At 42.6% G+C, this 22,998-nt stretch overlaps 1 protein-coding gene across 5 annotated transcripts in view; it reads right to left on the minus strand.

Annotated features, from left to right (window-relative positions):
* Nucleotides 1-22,998, minus strand: part of FGFR2 (fibroblast growth factor receptor 2) — an 81,609-nt gene that overhangs the window by 29,773 nt on the left and 28,838 nt on the right. For all 5 annotated transcript variants that reach the window (XM_077784721.1, XM_021529293.2, XM_077784722.1 and 2 more), the window contains 2 exons: nucleotides 18,144-18,267; nucleotides 689-879 (listed from right to left, as the gene is read on the minus strand). In XM_077784721.1, the coding sequence (XP_077640847.1) occupies nucleotides 689-879; nucleotides 18,144-18,267 (315 nt within the window). The remainder of the gene's footprint in view (nucleotides 1-688; nucleotides 880-18,143; nucleotides 18,268-22,998) is intronic.

Genomic DNA, 22,998 nt, shown 5'->3' on the forward strand with positions numbered 1-22,998 from the left:
GGTTTTTTATTTTCCTTTCGGTTGTTGTTGTTGTTGTTTGGTTTTCTTACATCTGCAGCATCACACGAGGAGTTAGAAAACAGCAGCGTGGGGGGAAAAAAGAATCCACCTAGGCAGGTATTGCATGGGACAAGCAGGTATAGAGCTGGCTGTCCTGCCTGACAGAGTTTTGGCAATGCCACCCAGCTTGGAAAGCTTCAGTTTCCCTGTCAGGCTTGCTCCAAACGGGCAGGTATGACAGTACCAATACACTGCTCCAAACCAGACATCTCAGCATCCTGACAGCCCAGTCCTCCAGCAAGCCTTTGGCAGCAGCTGCCATGTTTCTTTGAAATCAAGAGGCTGAAGAAACATGAAAGAAACGGAGAAGATTGTCCCAGGTATGTTTTGGATGCTTTCTACCCATACAGAAATGTCAGTGATATTCTTTAGAAGGATTTTCATTTTTTCTTAACAAGTCATGCCTGAAACATTCAGATATAAATGATATAAACGATTTCTCATGGAAGTAAAAAGGAGCAAAACAGTGTCGATAAGCTGCACAGTTAGCATTCAGACAATCTAACTCATCATTTCACTTCTAACATAAACATCTCCACTTTCAAAAGAAGCTCAGAACTCAAAATCCTCGGATTTACACCACGCTCTAAAGAAGGCATCACCACCGCCGGCATCTGCGAAGCCTCACCTTTAAAACCTGGAGATAAGGCAGCCCGTCTGGCCCGTATTTACTGCCGTTCCTCTCCACGTGCTTTATCCACTGGATGTGGGGCTGGGCATCGCTGTAGACCTTGCAGACAAACTCCACGTCCCCCCCGACCACGGCGGAGGCGTTGGCGGGGAGCCCCGCCTGCAGGATGGGCCGGTGCGGGGAGCGCTCTGCGCCAGCAGGGAACGGCGGGGAAGGAGCAAGAGAGAGAGAGAGAGAGAAATAAAGATGCATAAATAAGCAGGGCTGCCAAGAAAACTGTAAGTGAACCCCAGCCAAAAAGCCCTGTAAGCCTGTTGGCTGACTCCTCCGAAGTAACGCCGCAGCCAAAGCGTGTAACAAAACCTGCAGTTCAAAGGAGATGGCTTGAGCGCTACACTTGTAATTTAAAGAATAGCCATTTGGGGGGAGGGAGGGAAAAACCCCGCTTAAAACACTTTGCTCATTTTCCGTGGTTTAACTCAGCCCTAATTAGGTAAAATATCTCCTTTTGGGTTTTTTTAAGCTACCGTAATTAAGTTACCTCTGAGTTCTAGAACGTCTTGACTCAACTAGACCTCCACACATTAAGAAGAAATATTATTGATCAATTTTTGATTAATTTTTTGATTAAGAAGAAATATTATTGACACACATTAGGAAGAAATATTATTGATTAATTTTGAATAATGATTGATTTAAAACGTGTTAAAATAAACCAAAAGGAATTTCTCAGAAATAGCGGCAGAAGTGCAGGATGCACAAACTAGGCAGCTCAGCTTCCTAAAATGCTCCAATCAGTGCCACCACCACCATCCAGACACAGCAGCAGAAACACTGCTTCGTTCTTATTCTCACCAAGACACAGGCAAATACAGAGCTCTCTGGAAAATGAAAGTGTATTTAATGTGAGCCAATTCAGCTTCTAATCTATGCCCATGCATAAGCATTTCTCACACATTTTCAGGGAACCTCTCATGGGGAGCAGCTGAGGGAATTGAGATTATTTAGCCTGGAGAAAAGGAGGTTCAGGAGGGACCTTCTCACTCTCTACAACTCCCTGATAGGATGTTTGAGCCAGGTGGGAGCCAGGCTCCTCTCACAGGTGACAGGAGGAGGGGAAATGGCCTCGGGTTGTGCCAGGGGAGGGTTTGGATTGGGTATCAGGGGAAATTCCCTCACCAAAAGGGCTGCCCAGCTTTGGAACAGGCTAAAGGACATCTGAAGGTCATGTGTGTAGATGTGATATGTGGGGATGTGGTTTATGGGTGGCCTTGGCGCTGCTGGGTTAATTAATTGGACTCAATGATTTTAGGGGGCTTTTCCAACCTGAACAATTCTATGAATCAGAAGTGAACTGCTCGCTGGCCATCCCCAGCCTCAGCTTCGCATTCTCCCCTGCTCCAGGAATTCTTTCAAAGATAAGTAAAAAATAGCAGACCTAAATATTTATTTTTAGAGGCTATATACTGTAAATGCTCTGACATTACAAGCCAAATCAGCTGAATTTCAAACCAAGCGTTCTTTCTTAAACATACTTGTCTCCAATAAATTGTTTCACAAGCAAACATTGTGAGTATAATAGCAAATAATGATGCCATTGAACAATGGGATCTTTTATACAGTCCAATACATTTGGCATGCAGCAAACATCTACTGGGAATTTATTCACTGAGGCTATGCTGGCAGCACACTACAAAGCAGCAGTCTTATTTTACTTGTGGCAAAAGTGCACTTGAATTGCAGTTACTAAATTATTCCATGGCTATGTGTGTCATTTTTGAAGATCTAGGAACAGTTTCATATTTTTTAATTTGTAAATTGCAGTAGAACATATAAATTATTATTTTACAGTTCTGGAGAGAACTTTTAGTTTCTCACCTTATACTAAATAAGCTCTAATTCCATCTCCCTCATTCCTTCATTTGGGTACAAAAACAGCAAGCAAAAATCTCTCTTTAATAGAAACCTTACACCATCTTCCAAAACTTATTACAGCTGCCTTCGGTATAAAATGAAACCTTAGAGAATGTTATTTAAAATGTTTTTTAGAAGTCAGTAGGCCTCATGTTTCATTTCTCCACATCAGGGTTTGATTTCCTTTGTGACCTTATTCTCTGCCCTTTAACAAACCAGAGAATGAGGCCTGAAACATCTTGGAAAAGTTCCTACTATGCCAACATCCACACACAAGACGTGTTTCGTTTATCCTGATAGCCATCAATGATTTAATCTTTTATTGATGACTGTCAAGCATTTCCTCTACCAAAAAAGAGGAGGCAAAGCAAAGGAGTAAAAGCAGAGTTCTCACACTCTTGGCCCCCAGTTTTATTAAAAAAATTAAAGTGTGTGTATGTGGATGGGCATATACGTATGGCTGTTTGTGAAATTTCTTTTCTAAAGGGAAATATGTTAAAAATAAACTTTTGTTGCCTTCCCCCACATGGATCAGTATTCACCAACTCCTCCACTTCAGCAGAGGGGAGTAGTCCTGTGCCCACACAGGCAAACAGCACAGGAGAACAAAACCATCACCATGTAAATCCAGCAGGCATGGGGTCCAAAGAGCCCACAAAAAACACTCAGGATTGGGAAAAATAACTACAAAGAAACTTCCATAATTACCAACGACCAAGCTTAATTCTGTAGAGCACCTTTTCCTGGAAATACTCGTTTCAGGACGTTATCCAAAAACATCCTGAAGTTATCCTACGTCTCTGCAAACCCACACACATCCAAGGTCTCTGTTAAGCACATGTACTGTCAAAGCCATATTCATAAATCTCACATCACTATTCAGCATTTAAAATACAAGCTGTACATTTGTAAGCAGATATCATCACTCAAACAGCTAGCTGCACTAATATTAGATGGAAACAGCATGTTCCTTTCTACTGAACACCAGCAAAGGAGTCAAAATTGCCTTTAAAAAAAATTTTAAGGCTGGTGAAAGTGATAGTATCATTACCTAATAATTATAATCAAGATCATCACTAAAACACTGTGACCATATACATCTCCAGTTATTTAAACAATATTTTTATACAAAACAAGCTGGCAGCAAATCTCATAGCTCTGGGGAGTGATTTCACTATTCCTTGTTCATTCATTATTTTTTGAATTTTGAATAAACACCTTGAGAAATAAATATATGCTGCCTGAGCACTGACATTTCAGTGTTACAATCTCACTAATGACACAATTTGTTATAAAAACAAGTCAAAAACTTATACTATAATACAGAAAATCACTCCCAACATGCTTCCTGCTGGATCCCACCACAAGAGACAAGATACCAGCTTGCAGTTTAGATACAAAATCAACATCATCCCCGTCTGAGGAATTAGTTATCTACAAAACACAGAGTCAAAATGATTGCTCACATGAGATATATCAGATTCAAGGCCACAAACACCTAAATTTTACACCACCATAAAAGTGCCCAGGGTTTGAATATTTCTGCTCACTTATCTGTAGACAAACAAGAGTTGCTATCTGAAGGGATACTGACAAAGAGACCTTGCCCAAAAGGCTTAGAGGAAACTGTCATTTAGCCTGTTAATGTTAAAACTTCAAAATACCTCCTTCCAAGAGATAAAACTACAAAGAATCCAGGAAAGCTGGAAAATTCCAAGTCCAAAAAAAAACAAAACAAAAAAAAACCCAAAAAACAAAAACAAACAAACAAAAATAAAAAAGCCAAGCAAACAAACAAACAACAAAAAAAAAAAAAAAGAAAAAAAAAAAGAAAAACACAAAACAAAAGAAAAAAAAACACAAAAAAAACCTGGCACAAGGGAAGGAACTTCCTAGGAAGTCCAAAGTACTGCAGGACACCTAGAGATGGTGGGAGCCTGTCCTGCTACTGGAAATGAATGTAGGAGCCTACACACTTAACAAGGAATCCTGAGAACGGGCTCCTTAAGGAATTTAATCCCCCGAACAGAAGATTCCTTGGCTTTTTTTTTTTTTTTTTTTTTTTTTGGTGCTGGGCAAAGGAGAGAGAAGGGGGTAAAGGAGAGAGAAGAGAAAGAGGGAAGTGATGCAGCCGTAGGAGATGAAGATGCTGGGGTGTGGAGGTGGCTGACAGGGACCAAAGCCCAACTCTCAGAGCAGAGGGAGGCCAGCAGCCACAAGCCCATCGCTCCAGCCCTGGAGCAGGATGGAGCAGCCATGGGAAGGGAGGCTGCTGGCCAAGCACGCTGGCAGAGGGGAGATGCAGGGCAGGAATTGCTGCTGTCAGAGGCCAGGGGAGAGGTTTTGTGGCTGGGAGAGTGGCACTGCTGCCACCAGAGAGCCTTGGCAGGGACAGCAGACAATAACCCCGGAAAGGGGGAGCTCCAGGAGCTTGGCCAGGCCAAGTCTCCTTAGCAACCTGGCTGTGCCAGGGGCTGAGAAGAGCTCTGGGAATTGTCTCTCCAAGCCTCCTTGTCACCCTAGCACAGATAGTTCAGGACCTTTCAGGGGAGCTAAAAGCCAGAACCAAAGCCCATTGAAGTCAGGGGGAAAACTCACATGGAATTCAATGGGCTTTGCATAAGGCATCCGATTCATTGAAAAAAAAAGAAAATGAAAAACTACTCTTATTTTCTGCTTTTGAATGTGCTTGTTTCCTCTCCTTGCAAATGTGTGATTCAAGTGTGGGCTAGAAAAAGAAAAGCTTAATAGCAAATGCAAGACCAAGCATGAGTTCTGGGGACAATGGAGAGATCCTCAATTAAGGGGGAAAGTGAGGGAGAATAAAATTACCTAAGTTTTAGCTGGACACATTTATCAGAGCCTTTAATCACAGTTTTGAAATGTTACTGACTTCTAGGACTCATCTTGATGGCTGCCACTGAGCAAATACAGAGGGATCCCTCAAATGATGCCTCTGAGCACCAGTTCTGAATCAATAGCTCCTGGGAGAGGTTCTGTGCCTTCAGCCATCACTAAATGAGAAATGAAGTAATTCCAGCTCTCCCTGAAAACACAGACCTGCCATGCCCTCATCTTCCCCTGGTCAGTGCAGCACCCTCAGCTCTAGTTGCTTATTTTGCCTGATTCCAAGCTCAGGAAATATTCAGCAGCAGCCTGGACCATGTTTGGAGAAAACACCTTCCCTCAGATGCTGCAACATCTGTTGCTTTGGAAGATGCTAATTGTGCTGTAAATGATGAGTCTCAAAAACATCCTCCAGCATTTTAGGCCAGACTGTAATCACAGCCTCTTGCACTGGCTTTGGCTTCACGTAGCAAACTTGCAAGATTGAGTTGCAAGCCTTTAAAAAAATTAACCACAGCCTTTTCATTGCAGGCTTGGACTGAAACATTCCTCCCCTGTGTTTCATCTTCACCAAGGAGCAGCACTTTCCCACCATCTCCACTGGGCCATCTCCCTTAACCCAGGAGATCTCAGAAGGCTGCTGGGGTCTGGGAGCAGCCCTGCTGATGGAGGAGCAGGGCTCTGTCCCTGAATTAACAGCACATCACATCTGGGCATTCCCCTGGGAAACACTTTGGGGTGTGAAGCCACCTGACACATCCCTTGTGCCACCAAGTGACCCACAGACCTCACAGAGTGGGAAGCCAGCAGTGCCACCCACCTCTGGGACACCCAGAGCCTTCTCCAGCAGTTTCACCCATCTCTGGGGCATCCAGAACCTTCTCCAGCAGTGTCACCCACCTCTGGGACACCCAGAGTCCTCTCTAGCAGTGTCACCCACCTCTGGGACACCCAGAACCTTCTCCAGCAGTGTCACCCACCTCTGGGACACCCAGAACCTTCTCCAGCAGTGTCACCCACCTCTGGGACACCCAGAGCCTTCTCCAGCAGTTTCACCCATCTCTGGGGCATCCAGAACCTTCTCCAGCAGTGTCACCCACCTCTGGGACATCCAGAGCCTTCTCCAGCAGTGTCACCCACCTCTGGGACACCCAGAGCCCTCTCCTCATGCCCTCCTCCAACCACTCCCATGGGATTACCAAAGCTGCTCCATCAGGAAGGGCAGTCCCATGGTAACTTTTCAGGTGACTTAACCACTGAAGGCAGGAAGGTGAAACCTCTCAGGTGCAGTTCCAGGTTCCCACAGTGCACCCCACACCACCTCCAAGCTGAAACATGATTTGCTCTCAGAAGTGGCACTAGTGACCATTTCAGTCACAGTCTGAGGGAACAACCCCCTCCATCTGTGCCAGCCACTCTGTCTCTGTGCTCCTTTTTTGACATCCCTGTTGAGACATGTAGGCACTGCTACTGCTGGCTCTGCTGCTGCTTTTGGTGATGTGGGTACCTGCTACAGGACTGGAGCATTTACTAAAGCCAAAGGGTCAGCCACAGGATATGTGCCTGATCAGCATCTATTTGGGCTAAATATTAACCATTAGAGGAAAGATTATAAGATTATTAAACGCTTTCTGCTCAGTGAGCAATGAGTTTCAGGTTTCTATCCTGTGCTAGATGACTGCAAAGGCACCAGATTGCAAGGATCACCACCCTTCATGAAAGATCCCACCTACACTAACTGCAAATCCCTTCCCCAGCACTCAGAGGCTGGATTAATCATTGTTCTCTGAATCAGAGGACCTTTCTGAGGTGATTTCCAGGAGAAACTCCAGCATGAGGAATTGCAGCTTGGGTTTCTGTATAAATCTAGCATTTTCCAGGTTCATACACTGGACCCCATTTGGAACCACACTTGCACTCCACACCCTGAGACAGAGAGGTGTAAAAGGGATCCAGCCAAAGTCATGCCAGCTCCTTCAGGAGTTTTCTCCTCCAAGGTAGCTCTCTACACTGGGCCAAGCCAAGCCTTCACTTCCTCTCCCCTGCACAAATCCATTGCTTAGGGGAACCTGAGCTCTCTGAAATCCTGGAAGCAGAACACTCCTAACGCCACCATTTGCTCCATGGCGTGGAGGAGGAAGGCTGAGTGATGGCTGCTCATTCAGAAGATCAGAAAGAAGCAGGCAGGTGTAGGCAGAACATCTCTGCTAACAAATGTCACGGGCCAGACGTCCCTGGACCAGGAGCTGAGCAGGCTCCACCAGCTCCACATCACTTGGGGCTTCTCTCTGTACAAGATGAGGCTCTGCATGTTGCTTTCAGCCAATTCAGAAGTGCTGCTCAACTCTCATGTTCCATTTAAACAGACACACAAGACAAACCCCTCCAATCATCTCTTCCTGGGTAATTTACACACGCCAAGGCAGAGCCCACAGCAAGTTAGGGATGATGCTCTCTTGCTAAACTCTGAAAAATCACAAGATGCTTGCAGGCTGGAAGGATTAACATCACTGTCACGAAACAGTAAGAGATAAAGACCATCCCTGGCAAGAACACTTGATAAAGAACAGGAGCCTCTCAGGCAGGCTTGCAGAACAGCTTATGGATCAAACCAGCACTACCAGTACTGATGATACCCCACCTTACAAATTTTGGCATTTTTTAACCAGTAGGCATTAGCCAACAAACAGTTCATGCTGCTCCACATTCCAGTACAGCAGGAGTCTCCATGTGCAGCACTTCCTACTGGCTCAATACTACTTGGAGAAATCATTGTGGTGGCCAAAGCTCAAAGGGGCATTGCTGCAGATGGAGCTCCCGTGAACCTGGCACAGGGACCTGGGGCCAACCTCCATCACCATTATCTTTGTCCTTTAATTTAGAAGCCTTTTACACAAATTTGAGGCACTTCTTGCTGCTTTGTGTCTCACTCTGGGCCCCACCACCCAGCTCTGCTCTGATTTCTGGGCAGTACCAGCAGTCAGCAGAGTGAGACAGCAGGGAACCAGACTTCACACATCCCTGCTGTCACTGATACTTTCACCAGAAGTTAAACATTTGAACATCATTAAAGAGTTTTAATGCTAAAGATTAAAGTTCTGTCACATATATCAAAGCAGACCCATTTGTTACCCATAGCAAAGCCTCTGCCACTCCATCCAACTGCCTTGAGACATTCAAGCCCTTCTACTCACCAAGACCAGCCAAGGAAAAGGCAATGCCTTTTAAAAAGCTTTACAGAAGTTAAGCAGATGTATTCAAACTCTTTGTCCTTGGCTTCACCACCTTCACCTCTAATTTTAAGTGATGGCATTGTTTCCCAAGCAGGCAAGCTCCCACTGATGTTATCCCATCTGTCTCCTTGGATAGCTGTACAGCAGAGCTTCAGCTCTCTCTCCTTTCTGCATTTTAGCTAAAAATCCATCTCTGCACACCTTTACACTGCTTCCTCACAGGGCAGCAAGATGGGGAAGAGACAGCAAGCAAGACTGACCTATTTGGCTTGATACAAAGCCTGTTGGTGTCAATGAAAACAGTACCCAAAAAAAAAAAAAAAAAGTCATAATCAGAACTAGTTAAAAGCTGTCCTTTCAAACCACACATATATCTGAGGGTTAAAAGACACAGGGACATCCACCAAGCCTGAGGCTACAGCAGGAAACATGAATGCTCTTGTTTTAAAACATGAAATTATCAACAGGGTTTTAAGATCAGCTTGTCCTTAAAAGCAAAGCCCTATTGTCAGGCTGACAGCGTGGGCCTCATCAGCCCCAAGGAGCAGAAAAAGTCGTAGCAGCAAGAGTTGTACAACACAGATCTTGGAGCTCCCTTGCAGTGTCCCTCACACAGTGCATGCATAAGCAAATGCTTCATACATGTCTGAACAAAGGGTGGAGAGGCCTTATTTTAGTGTGAAAAAATTATGGGAAACAGAACAATGAGAGGCTACAATTTTCATTGATATTCCTTTCAGGGTGCCCTAAAAGAAAAAGTCTACAAGAGAATATGAAAAACAGCTTGTGACTTCTCACAGACAAGTGGTAAAATTTTATTGTTCTGGCTGTTCCCAGAGACTGCATTAATTTTTACACCCAGAGATATCATCCTTTGTACTGTGCACAGCTCCCAGCACTCAGCTGCTGTATAATAACCAGAGACAATGCTGGGTCCAGCATCACTGGAATGGGCTCCCCAGTAGGCTCTGCCAAAGGTTTACTGCATGCCTGGCAAACAGCATCCCTCCCACAGGGATGATGTCCTCTCCCAGCTGCAGTGGCTTTAGCTCACCAGTGCACCCAGTGATGCCATAAAGCACACGGGGGGAGTTATTCTTTCTCCTGGTATTGTGACCCAACTACATATTTCTCATCTGCCAAATTTCCTTTCCTGAAAACAGCTCTGCCTTTAAAGTAAAATGGAAAAGATTATGTAAAGCTTTAAAAGCACTCCTTACATTTCTACACCGCTCCCCCCTTTTCTTACACAGCAAGCTTGCTCTGTTGAGCAGTGCAGGTGTGGAATTATCAGAAGCACTGTGGAATTCACCCTTCCCCAGCTCCCTGCCAGACACAGCCAACCAGCAGCTGACTGGCTATACCAACTGTGCAGGTCTCAGGGCAGAAAAGAAGCTCCAGCACACAGAATTTCAGAGCTGGACAGTCCTGGCTCAGCATCATGACATGTCTGTGTCAGCCCTCACTGAGCTCTTTGGGCTTCCCTTCCCTGGTGGTGAAGTTTGGGGACATCCCTCCACCAGCACCACATTCCCTTCTGCAGCACACAATCCACTGCTCTGAAAGCTGGGCCAGATGCTGAAGAAAACTGCTCATGGGAAGACCCTGATTACACATATTTTTCATTTTATTTCCAGTAATTTGGGTCAATCCAAGTAAATTTCACAAGATGCAGCAGCGTTCACAGGCTGGCCACACTTGGACATAAACTTGGTGCTCCAGAACTACAAAATTGATGTATTAACTTTCCACAGCTCCTCTCCTGGTTCTGGCTGGGGTAGGTAATTTTCTTCCTACCACTGGTACAGTGCCCTGTCTGGATCAAGGATGAGAATAATGCTGAGAACACACTGATGGTTTGGTGGCTGCTGAGCAGCTCTGACACTCAGTCAAGGACCTGTCAGCTCCTCCTGCTGCCCTGCCAGGGGGGATAACTGGGGGGCACAAGGAGCTGGGGGGGGACACAGCCAGGAGAGCTGACCACAGAGATACTCCAGACCACAAACTCAGTGCATCAATTGTGGGGAAAGGTGGCCAGGAGCCACTCAGGAACTGGCTGAGCACCAGTCAGTCAGTGCTGAGCAACTGTTTTTCATTTGCGTCACTTGACTTTCTTGAGTTTTATTTCTCTCTCTTTTCCTTATTTTCTTTTTCATTATTGCCATTATATTTAAATTATTGAACTGTTCTTATCTCAACCCACAAGTCCTCAGTTCTGCCCTTCTGATTCTCTTCCCCATCCCATGGTGAGGAGTAAGCAAGAATTGTGTGGGGCTTGGTTGCCTGCTGGGGAAAACCCACAGCATTCCTGCACCCCCTTTTGCTGCCTTTCAGCAAAAAAGGACAGCTTCCTAGGAAGCAGGGACAGGAGCATCACCAACAGCCTCTGGCTGAGCAGCAGGTGCCTGAGCTGCTTTCTGAGAAAATGTCTCTGAAAAGCAGTTGGGGCAGTAAAACCCATTTGCTGGAAAATTCACTAGGGCATAGGTTGGACTTGATGATCTTAGAGGTCTCTTCCAACCTCATTATTCTGTGAAATATAGACATAGGTATGCTCACAAACACCCTAGGTGCACAAATATCAAAGGAAGCCAACTGCTGCAATGAAATCATGTTGCTCAACAATGCACATAGTCCAACTGAATAGCAGAAACAGTGCTGCAGGAATAAACAGCAAGGAATGCAGGGAGATTCACTTATAAATGCAGAATACACAAAAACAACTGATGCTTTACTTGTGATGGTGATTAAAACCCCCCTAAAAGTATATGTAATTTTAGACTTTTATAAGCATCCTGTAAAAATGATAAATTATTCCAACTAACACACTGTCATGTTGGGTTCTTCCCTTTGCTAAAGTTCTGACAGCACAGTGTTTTACTTTCATGAAAAGTCAAAAATTTCAACATGTTCATGATACCTTTCAAAGAGCAATCTGAAAAAAAATAAACTCAGTACCTTAAATTTACAGAGTGAATCAGTATTCAAACGTGTTTACCAAACTCTGATTTTTAATGTGTCTTTTTATGTTTAAATGGAATAACAGCTGTGGAAGCTGCACCAGAGGAACAGTAGCAATCCAAAGATGACATAATTGCTTAAAACCCTCAAAAACCCTCAAAAGCTGTAAATCACAGCCACCTCTGGATGTCAGGTCACACAGTGCTCTGCAGAGCAGAGAGAGGAGAGGAGACCAACACTGAGGTTCTAAGTGAGGCCTTTTTCTTTATTAGATACACAATTTTACATTTTACTGATTTGTCCATGCTTTTCTACTGCCAGATTCCTCCCCCTCTCACCTTTCTCACCTTGGTAACAGCCCTTAATTTTTTTTTTTCTCCTACATTGTAAACCTTGTGTTTGTCTTCAATATGTCATCATCCAACCTGTATCACAGTTCATTTACAACTTTTCTATATTTATAATAATTTTAGCTTCATTTTTTTCTGTATTTTTAAGACATAGCTTTACCAATTCGCTGCCAATTACACTTCCATTTTTTTACTAATAAAGCTGTGAGAAAACCTGGATCAGGTCAGAAAGACCCTCCTATTAGGCACAGATATGGCTTTTGACAGATGCCAATAGCACATTAACAAGGCAACAGTCCTGTGTTTGCATCTTCAGACAACTCCTGCAAATTCCTACTTGCACTTCCATAAGTAGGATACAACACAAATTAGAAGGCATGATTAAAAATTATAATAACAGAGCTGAAACAATATCCTGTTCATCACTCATCAAAAGAAGGAGAAATAACTGCCTTGGGGCTGTAATAAGACAGAAAATGGGACAGGGAGACCAGTCCTCCCCAGCAGACTCTGCAGGAAGCATTCCAAACATGACAAATTCACTGTTCACCCAGCAGATGAAGTAATGACACCAGTATTTGTCCATAAAATGTAATTTAGCCAGACTACTCCAATGAAATCAGAAGCTTTAATGCTATAAAACTACAGGGTTGGAATATTTTTACCTTATTAAGGGAGCAGAGGGGGGAAACCCATAAGCTTTCATTTTGCCTGAGCTGAACCATCACAGTGTGGGCTTTGTTTTCGGGAGCAAACCGCACAGCCCCCAGCGCTAAACAATTTGCGTAATTCCTCCTGCGATGCAGCACCTTGCCAAGAGCCTGGTGCCAGGTGTAAAGTCCACACTGGGCTTATCAACACATTAAATAAAAGCATCTTCCCTCTCAGCCTAGAGAGACCCGAGGGCAGGCAGCAGCCTGGATTCCTTCGTGCTTTCTGTCCCTGCCTCATCTTGTCCCGCGCCGCGAGCGCCGGGGTGAAGACGTCAAGCCAAAGCTTGTCCTTGTAAAGAGGCAGTCAACAACTGCAAGAACATCTGCCAGAAATGCAAGTTTAGGCTTGGTTGTAATACCTGCCCTTAACTCCTGCCAGACTTTAATGATGCAACACCCAAGGCATGTTATTGAGTTGGTGTCAGTTCCTTTTTTCGTATGTAACCCGAATCCTAAAAACAATCTGGAAATCAAGGGAAGAACTATACTTGAGTCAAACTAATTCTGAACTTTATTTCAACAAGCCTCAGCAAAAGGCAAACAACAATCCATATGTTTTTATGGATTTGGGAATGACAAAATGGAAACATGTCTTTAAAAAAAAAAATATGTGCTCATGCCATGTTCGCAGCTAGAGACTGGGAGAGGACATGAAAGTCCAAAAATAAAACTTGACTAGAAGCAAAAGCAGAAGTTTTTCCTTCTGTCTAAACGAAGGGAAACATAAACAGTGAAGTACCAATAGCAAAATGTCGATTCCATTTTAGCAAGATTTTTAACAGCATGTCATAAAAAAACAAGAACAAAATTTATCCTATGGCAAATAGGATATCTTATAATATGCTAAAATATATCTTCTAAAACTACCAAGAGTTCAGAATAGAAGTGTTTTTCTGCACAGCCATCAGTAAAATCACTCATACATGAGATTTCTGAGGCACAAGCTTTAAACTGAGAGTCATTTAAAATGCTTTCTGGGTGAGAAGTTACTCTCACACTGCTTTTATATGAAAATATGAATTACTCTTAAGGGACAGCTGCGTGGTGCTCTGCCACCCCTGGAGCTAACTCCTCAGCAAAGAGAGCCAAAGGCTATTAGGCAAATTAGGAACTGTTTAAAGTACTGCTAACCTGGCTGCAGAAGGGCTTCTTTTGGAAAAAAATACATTTGCAGCATATTCATTTTTATAGCAAACAGCAGGGTCATCATATATTCTTTGTAGAGGTGTTGTGCTGTAGCAACTGCTTGCAAATCCCACTAAATGAGGCAACGTGGCAAACTTCACCTGAAACCAAACCATCTTTTGTCTCCCCGGATGACAACATTAAATAGGGCAGAAATGGCTACCTGGAGCAGGACTGCTCAAAGAGTGACTTTTTTTTTTTTTTTTCTTTTGCCGTTAAAACCCAAATTCAATTAGCTCCTCCATGCTCAAACAGAACTGCCGCTGCTGAAATTGTACTCCAGCAATAATTGCCATCCAAGAGTGATCTAATTATATACAAGTCTCAGTGGCTGCATTCCCACGTTGCTTCCTACAACCCGGATTCACTACAATACAACTCGAGAGTGAAATCCACCTCGTTCCCATTCCTTCTCCCTCAAGACTGCACGACTTTATATACAGGTACTGAGAATGGAGTTAGTCTATTAGTAAGCTTGCCATAAAAACCCAAGTTTCTACCTACTGTTAAATACAAAGGAGGAGAAAAGGCACTTCAGCTGCATGTAAAAAAACAGCTAATGGGCTAAGCTATACAAGGGAAAGAACATTCTTTTAATTAAGGTACTGGATTAGGATTCAAAGACCAGCTTTGCTTCTTGGCTCTGTCACCAGCTTCCTGTGTGACCCAGGGCAAGAAATTTCATCACTCCAGGTTTTCATCTGTAAAATGGACAGTGACATTTCGCTCTCCTGGCCTTGCTGTATTTCTGTTGTAAGCAATTCCTATGTGCTGGCACGTTGCCCTGGACAATAAGTATCCAATATTAATTGAAGCCTCTGTGTACTGCTCTAATAAAAAGCTAAAATCGACTCGTCTCCCTGTGACAGCGTCCTCCTGGAGTTTTGTATCACCACCGTTTGCAAACACATCTGAGTCCCTGAGCAAAGCCCTGCTTCAATCCCCACTTGGAAATGGAGAAGGAAGGAAAAAGCCATTGACTGGGGTATCCCAAACATTCAGAGAATAACTTTGTTCAGCACAGAACATCCTGGCCAATTTGAATGGGCCATTCCCTGCTAACACAGTCACTGTGCACAAGTATCCTGTGCAGTAGAGAGGCTGCCAATGACTTGCTGCTTTTTTTTTTTCCTTCTGTATTTTCTACTCTCACTGTTAAAAAAAAAAAATCACTGCAAGGGTTTTGCCAGGTCTGTAAATTTGAACAAGACCATCTGAGCTGAGTCTTAAGAGTTCTTGCAAGTAATTACAAGGTAAAAATGAGAATGCTTCACACCTACATTCTGACTGAAAACTTCTCAGCCCTGCTGGCTCCAGGCTTTTAATTGTCAAAAGAGTTCAAGGTTTGGAAAGTTATTGGCATATGCCTAACTAGCATTGTGTCACTATTTGGCACGATTTTTCCTGGGATACCTCCCAACTCTGTGACATAATCAGAGGGTTCTCTACATTACACCATATAGTCAGATGCTCATGTTAGTGTAATATGTTACCATGTTTAATACCATTTGCTATTACTTACACTTAATCAGCTCTGGAACCAGTTAAACCATATAGAAAAAGTAATTTCAGAGGCTTTCAACTGACAGCTTTCTACACAGAACTTGACCTAGAATTACGACCTGAAGTTCGTAAGATGCGGTCTACGTAGGCAATTGCCTCTAAACAAACATTCATAATTCTCCACAACCCTGTGGGAACTGAAAATTCATATGAAAACAGAAAAAAGGGCATAAAGCTAACTCTGTAGAACTGTCTCAACTAGAAAAACTGTCAGAGTTTCCCCTTCTGGCCAGCCTTAATTTACTGCTTCAGCAATTTTATGAATGCTCCACAATTACTGCAAGCCTCCAGCCGCACAGGAATGGCTGGGCACTCCAACATCAACCCCCCTTTAGGTTAAAATCCCAATCTCTTGAGAGATTCACACTAAATTCAACCCAAGGTACACATTCCCATGCACAGGTTTGAAAACAGACTCGCAATTATACCCTTGAACTCATCAAATGATTTTTTTTTTAAAAGAGTGGCAAAATTACTAAGTATGCAGGACTCCAAAACACAGGTTGTGACTTGCAAAAGTAATTTTTGAACTTCTGGTTTCATTTCTTACAGGACACAAGGAGGGTCCTCTGGGTGCCATCAGCTGGGTACCCAGCACACCAAACCTCTCATCACTTTTGAAAACCTCATTATTTACTTTCCTGCCTCTCTATAGGAAAGGACTAGACATTTAAATAAATGACATAATCCCTACTACCATTCCATTCATTCATGCAGGCCACTATACTTTACTGCAAGGAAAAATAAACTTCTGCAAAATATTCCTCAATGTAAGACATTCAAAAGGCTCAAAGCAGGAGAGGAGGTGAGAGGGCTTCTAACAAATATTTGCTCAAGTGACTGCATCATCCATGAACACATTTGCTAGGAAAAAAAAAATGGGAGAAGAAATTTATGGTCAACACGAAACACGCCAGGCTGGGACAGGAAAACGAAGAGGGGGTAGAGAAGGGGAATTTTTAACCAGTTTCATTTCATCAAGGAGAGGTTTTTAGAGCCTGGCAAGCCCCTGCAGGCAGCCTGAGCTCGAGGAGAGATGGCCAGCAGAGAACCACACCATGCAGAACACAGCTTCCCACAACAACTGACACCCATCCCCGGCAGCCGTTGCTGCTGCACCCTCCATAAATTTTGTTTAAACAAGTGTTCAAACAAAAATGGCTTTGCCAGCCACCCAGCCCACCTCAACCATCCCCAGAGCTCACCCTGGGTAAAAATATTGCCTAGGCCATGAAAATCCTCACTGCTTTCAGTGCTGACTGCCCAAACTCAAGTACAGGTGAGCTGGGTGGTTCAGGGGCTCTGAAGACTTAAAAGGATGAGGCTGGTGGTGGGGATTTGGTCTGATGGCATCCTCATCCCAAAGTGATCTTTCTCCTCCTCTGCTCCACAAAGCCTAGCTCTCCTTGGCATTTTCACAGGGAATGTTTTCCTTTCATGCCACCCAAGAAGCTGGCACTTGTTTTCTCTTGGATTTGTGTGTTTCTGCAGATTTAGGCGGTCTCAGATGAAACAAGACACTACTTTTAAAGACCATCCAAAACAATGCAAGGGATATATTTCTTCTCACGTAAAACCAATCAAGAACTAGGGAAATTAACATTTTTTCACCATTTAAGTTCTATAAGCCCTTACAGTAAGATATTCCACAAAGAATCTATGGAGTTTGGCTGTGTGTCACCAGCCAAAAATAGCATACAATAACCAAATTAATATTTGCTTTCAGTAGTGATTGATCAAAAGTTCTATTCACAGAGCTTCTAATGCTCAGATCACTTCACAAAGGTGGAGACAGCAAAGCCCATGCAAGATATTCTTTAGAAACCATGACTCATTTCCCTAAAGGTGCTGTAAGAAAAGCCACACTGGTTATTTTGGACAATACCTTCAGAGTCAATAAAATTGCTCACACCCATCCAGGCTAATCAGAAAGACTAGAGGTGAACAAAAATTGTTCCTGAGATTTCAAGCTCTAATTTAGCTAACCACTTAAATAAATATCTGTAAGCCTTATTAAAGTCATCAGGATTTAGGTATTAATTGGGTAATATTATTAAGCCTGTAATCACAGCTTTGCTGCTACTTAAAAATCCACACAGCTGTTTAGAATTTGTCCTCAGGTAAAACACTTCTGAATTTTTATCATCTGTGTTTTGGGGACTGCTCAGAGCCCACCCAACAAGGCTTAGAGCTGCTGTGAATGCAAACTCCCTTTCCTGAAGCTCCAGGTCTGCTCTGGCTGCAAAGTCAATATCTAGCTTTTCATTTAAAAAAAAAATAATAATTTCAGCTATAATAACAGGACTCTAAAGGATTGCTTGACAGTTTTCCTAACTGCAGTTATTAAAGCCTGTGTTAGTACAATTGTACAAGTAATAATTAAATTGTAATGCTAATGATTAAAGTTGCATCAGCATGTATTATTTGGTCGTCATGGCAAACCTGTGGGTGGATATTGCACATGGATATTACACTTTTTGCCAAGGCAGGGGTAGATTAATCCTACAGGCACAAGTGAGACAGATGAATATACAAAGTTATGAAGCAATTGGCTTAAATCTTATCTTTAGAATACTGTGAAATCATCTCCAAAATAAACGTGGAATGCATCAGCTCGCTTCCAAATGCTTTAATAGAGAAAGCCATTAGTGACAAACATTGTCCTGCCCCTGAGAGCTTCACTTACCAACCACGTCGAGGTGGTAGGTGTGGTTGATGGACCCGTACTGGTTCTCCACTATGCACGTGTAGTTCCCCTTGTCCGACGGCACCACGCTCTCCATGATGAGGCTCCAGTGCTGGTTACGGACCTGGGGGATGGAACCAGGCAGGTTGGGATCTTCTCAAGCAGAGTTTTACCCTCTCCCCTTCCAAAAAACTGTTCCCTGAATAATTAACCTGGTGTAATCCACAGCTGGAAGCCTCTTCAGCGCTCGTTTGACAGTTCTGGATGCTGAAATGATTTGTGCTTGATGCAGGACAGCACGGCTGCAGGGTGAAAGCTTTCACACCCTCTGCTGTAAATCTACCTGGCCCCTGCTCCAAGCACTGCAGATGTCAGTGCACACTCAGTCCTCCCAGGCTGAGCAGGGTGGCACCAATTAGCAGCAGTTGTCTTACTGGACTTTGTCTTTCAATCCACTCTAAAGTGAATGCACACTCTCAGGGTATTCCCCATCTGTCTCCAAACAGCCACCTGGTAATAACTACCCATCAGCAACCCAGGATGGACATGATCCCCTAAACATCCACGTCTTCACCCTTCCTAAAAGCCCAATGACACAGCTCACATTTTAGAGAAACTGAGGGGTTATGTTTGGGATGCCTCCCCCAGAACTCCTGCTGCTCTGGGGTACCCCAAGAAAGAAATTAATCCTAGAAACATGCTGCTTCATTAAAAATGCCCGAAAAAAGTCCTCATGGAAACAGAGCATAAGGATTCTATTATATCTATTTTTATAAATAAAATAAATAATAAAAATAATAATATATATACTATAGTATTGATATAAAATAATATAGGATTATAATATATATGTATTTTATAATTATATTTATCTCACAGAATCCCTCTCAGAATTTATTAAAGGTACTAATTCCATTCCTTTTCGAGCTCCAAGGGAGCACTGGCTTTGGTCTCACAGAAAATAGGATCCAGCCCAGTACTGGAAGGATACAGAGCCATCCGGTACATACATATATTTCCTGCATCAGAAGTTGGCTCCCAAAATGACCTTTTGCTGGCTATATCTTATAAAACAAATTCCTTGTTTTAGCATTACATTTTTGACAAAGTGCTCAGAAAGCTTAACATTCTCTGTAGCTGCAACGTACAATTCTTCAACAGCAAAGTACATATTTCAGCAAATGGAATAAAACACAATCTGCTACAGTCATTTTAATCAGCCAAATGGAAAGCAGTAATTCAGTGCTGTACACCAGAAAAATTTATGGACCATTCAGTGATGCTTCCAGTAACCATACATTCTTAAAACATCATTACAACTATAGCTATGAAATCCTGCATCGGGCCTGACTATTTTGTAGGTCCTTATCCAGCAGGAAAAGCTGCACAGGGCCACATCCCAGTGCCAAGAGCACTTGCTGGAGGTAAAAATGCCTTCGGTTCAAAGCTTGGAAGAGAAGTTCTTTCTATAGGCACCTCCTGGCATATCCTAGTTGCCCCAGCTAGGAATTATCTCAATAGCTGGATATGTCTCTTATTGCTCAGTTGTGGACTAATATTAGCTAATGACTGGCCATGTGAGCTTTGAAAAGCAAAGAAAGTGTGGGCAAGACTCCAGCAGCAGGAGAAGATGCTATGCTAATGTCAGAGAAATTGTGACACGGCCTCAAAATCTCCAGCCTAAACTTAAGGCTTCTCTCCTCAGCCCCTCGTGTTGATGGTCAAACAATTATATTGATTTCATTAAAATATCTTGACTTTTCTTCGCACTGTGAAGGGCTAAGGATAAGTTTATAGAACTAGAAAGAGTTTATCAGTGTTGTTTTAACATCTCGTTGTTCTGTGTAGCAACTCTGAAAGTCAAAGTTTGGGTGAGGAAGAGCTGCTGTCATAAATTGTTTGTAAATAACAAATAAACAGCTACATATTTTGAGTATTAAATACTTCTTTGTGATTTATTTTGAAGGACACTTGGCCAAAGTGACCTGAACTTTCTGCCAAAACAAGTTAAAACACACTTCTCGGAATCAGAGCAAGAGTTTTTAACCAATGTGACTGTGAAACAGGAAGACCAGATCACATTGCCACAAAAGTTAAAACAAATAAAAATTTCAAAAAAGCTGCAGGTAATTAATTTGACAGGAAAACACAAGAAATTGTTTATGTTCAGTAAAAAAACATATCTAACTTAACAGCCACAAGTGGATATACTGGATGGCAATATTAAAAAGTATTTGTGCAATTTCCCTTCTTGTAAATCCATAGACAGAGATAATATCTTTAAAACAAAACAGCTTAAGCTACTTTGGTTTAAGCTAAACAACTACTGTAGAGGTCCAAAGGAGTTATGACACATTGTCAGACAACTGGATTTATGTCAGGGATCTGGATCCAACAAGATTATTGGCTACAAGTGCAGCATTGCAAAGTCCAGGAAAAACCCCCTTTGCTAGGATGAGGAGCCTCTTCTCCCACTGAAGATTTCCAAATTCAACTTTTCATTCTCAGACATGCAATACTCCAGCCACATCCCTGCACCCACACAGCCTGAAACACAGGCTTTAGTAATATGGTCTTTTAATGTGAAATGCCACATGCCTTAGTTCAGGTTTTTTCCTGACTAGTTATGGACACTTCTAGCAAATTACTGACAGCTTTATTGGGGGGAAGAGTTCTTCTCCATTAAGGTTTTAACCATTCCTCCAAACAAAAGATTCCATTTTTAAACTGAATTATCAGTATCAAACTGCATACAAATTGCACTGTTAAATTATAGCTTGGAGGTGGGAAACAAACTGGAATCAAAATGTCAAGGAATATTGGTCAGAGAACTGGGAAAGGGCAAGGAATTTTTCATATAAACTTTTTGCTTTTGGAGTTTCCCAAAAAGAAGAGTGGACGGTTCTGTTCAGTCTTAAAATGTGTGTCTTCACTGGAGAGATAATGCCATGAAAAGTTGTCAGTTAGCTAAAAATAGATCAATTTTAAACTAATCTCAAACGAAAGAAGGATTAGAAATGAAAACACAGCTCTTCACAACAGCAGCACAGCTCAGACAGCAGTACAGTGGTACTGCTCAGACAAAGAGAACAAGTACAGAACACCCCTGGCAGAGGCCATAGGCTTCTGCAGTTGTTCCTGTAATCATGAATTTTCTTACTCTGTATTTACCTGGCTGGATTTAAATGTGTTTAAGACAGCTGCAGTGATGAAGCTTATCCAAATGCATAGGTGCAAACACACACGTGTTAATGCTTAAACAGTAACAGCTGATAGAAATGCGTTTGCTTTCTGGGTGGTGTACAGGAAAGAAAAGGCTCCTGTGGTCTCTGAGAGGATTTAGATTATCAACTCAAAGAAAATATAAAATGCCTCCAAAGGCACAAACAAGAGTTATCATCACTTCGAGAAATCAGAGTAAAAAGGATTTAGCTATTCAGTAACTGATCCTGTTCTCTTTATTTTAAGGAGGTTGGGTATATCTTGAAAGATCATAAAAGGATCAATTTTGAAATTCACCACCCAGAATTAGTCACAGTGCAGGAATTCCGCCCTGGAAGCTATCTTGGCCAGAACATACACCCTCCTGCTAGCCTGCCCGAGTGCAAATTGACTCAAGACATTCCCCAGTCCGAGGGACAAAGTGCTACAGACCACTATCTGATTTTGATAAAAACAATACACCAAGGGATTTCTCATTCTTAGCAGGAAAGAGGTGGCTGAAGGATTACTGAGAAGTTTCACGTTTTCTTTCCCTTCCCTTTGTCCCTTAGGGCTTCAAGGGATGTTTGTCTCTTCTGTCAGATATGGCCAGGTTTGCTTCCAGCTATTCTATCCCAAATATTGTGAATATCTCCAGCAAAAATGCCTTGCAGAGAGCAACACCCAGATTCAAGACAAAGCAATGTGCAAGATTTAGCATGAGCTGCTGTGATACCTGGTTAAACACAGACCAAAACGAATAGACTCAGTCCTTCCTGAGGACTCCTTGAATAAAAGTTCATTGGCAATAAAATAAAAGTGGTGTCAAGAAAATACTATTCTCTGTATTCTAGTGTAATTTTTCACAGTGACTTCATCCTGCCCCTTAAACAGGATGAGGACACAGTTCAAAAAAAAAAAGACTATGGAGTCCTCACTCTTTAACACCCCTTCACTGTGAACAAACTTCCATCTTCAAAGATGATTATTCAAAATGACAGAAAATAGAATATACACAGATTTGGTTGATTTGACAACGGTAAGTAAATCCTACAAGATAATTTTAAATGTAATGTCTTTACAAGCAACAAGAAAGTCTGAAATCCTCAGCTGTGTACCCTCTTTTTTTTCTTTGGACTAAAGAGATATAAGAAGTTATGATTTAGAATTAGAGGTACAGCTGGCTTTTAGGAACAGGCATCTGTAGTTCCTTCCCAGAGTACATACATACCTAGGAAATTGCATGCATTTAATACACATGACCAAAAGTTGAATTTGTGCCACTTAATGGGCACAACTCTAAATGATCTCACCCAGCTCCCTAACCCAGACTAACAGTGGCAGCACAGAGCCCCACACGAGCTGATTTACTCACCAAAGATCCCAAAGCAGACACCAGGTATCCCCATCCTGCCTCTCTAGACACATATTTTCCTACATGGTCTTCAAGAGTGATATCTTCATTTCCCCTTCATCAGATGCAAAGTGTTCAAAGTAACAGCCTGGTTACTACCAGCACAGTTACTATTATTTTCCAAGACAGGATTAGTTTGGTTGGGGATTTTTTTTTTTTCCTTAATTGGCACTTTTTTTGTTTTTAAAAAAGCACTGAGAAGGGCAAAAATCACTGAATGGGAGCCAATTCATTAACACT

The sequence above is a fragment of the Lonchura striata genome, chromosome 7 (genome assembly GCF_046129695.1).
Source record: "Lonchura striata isolate bLonStr1 chromosome 7, bLonStr1.mat, whole genome shotgun sequence".
NCBI lineage: Eukaryota > Metazoa > Chordata > Aves > Passeriformes > Estrildidae > Lonchura > Lonchura striata.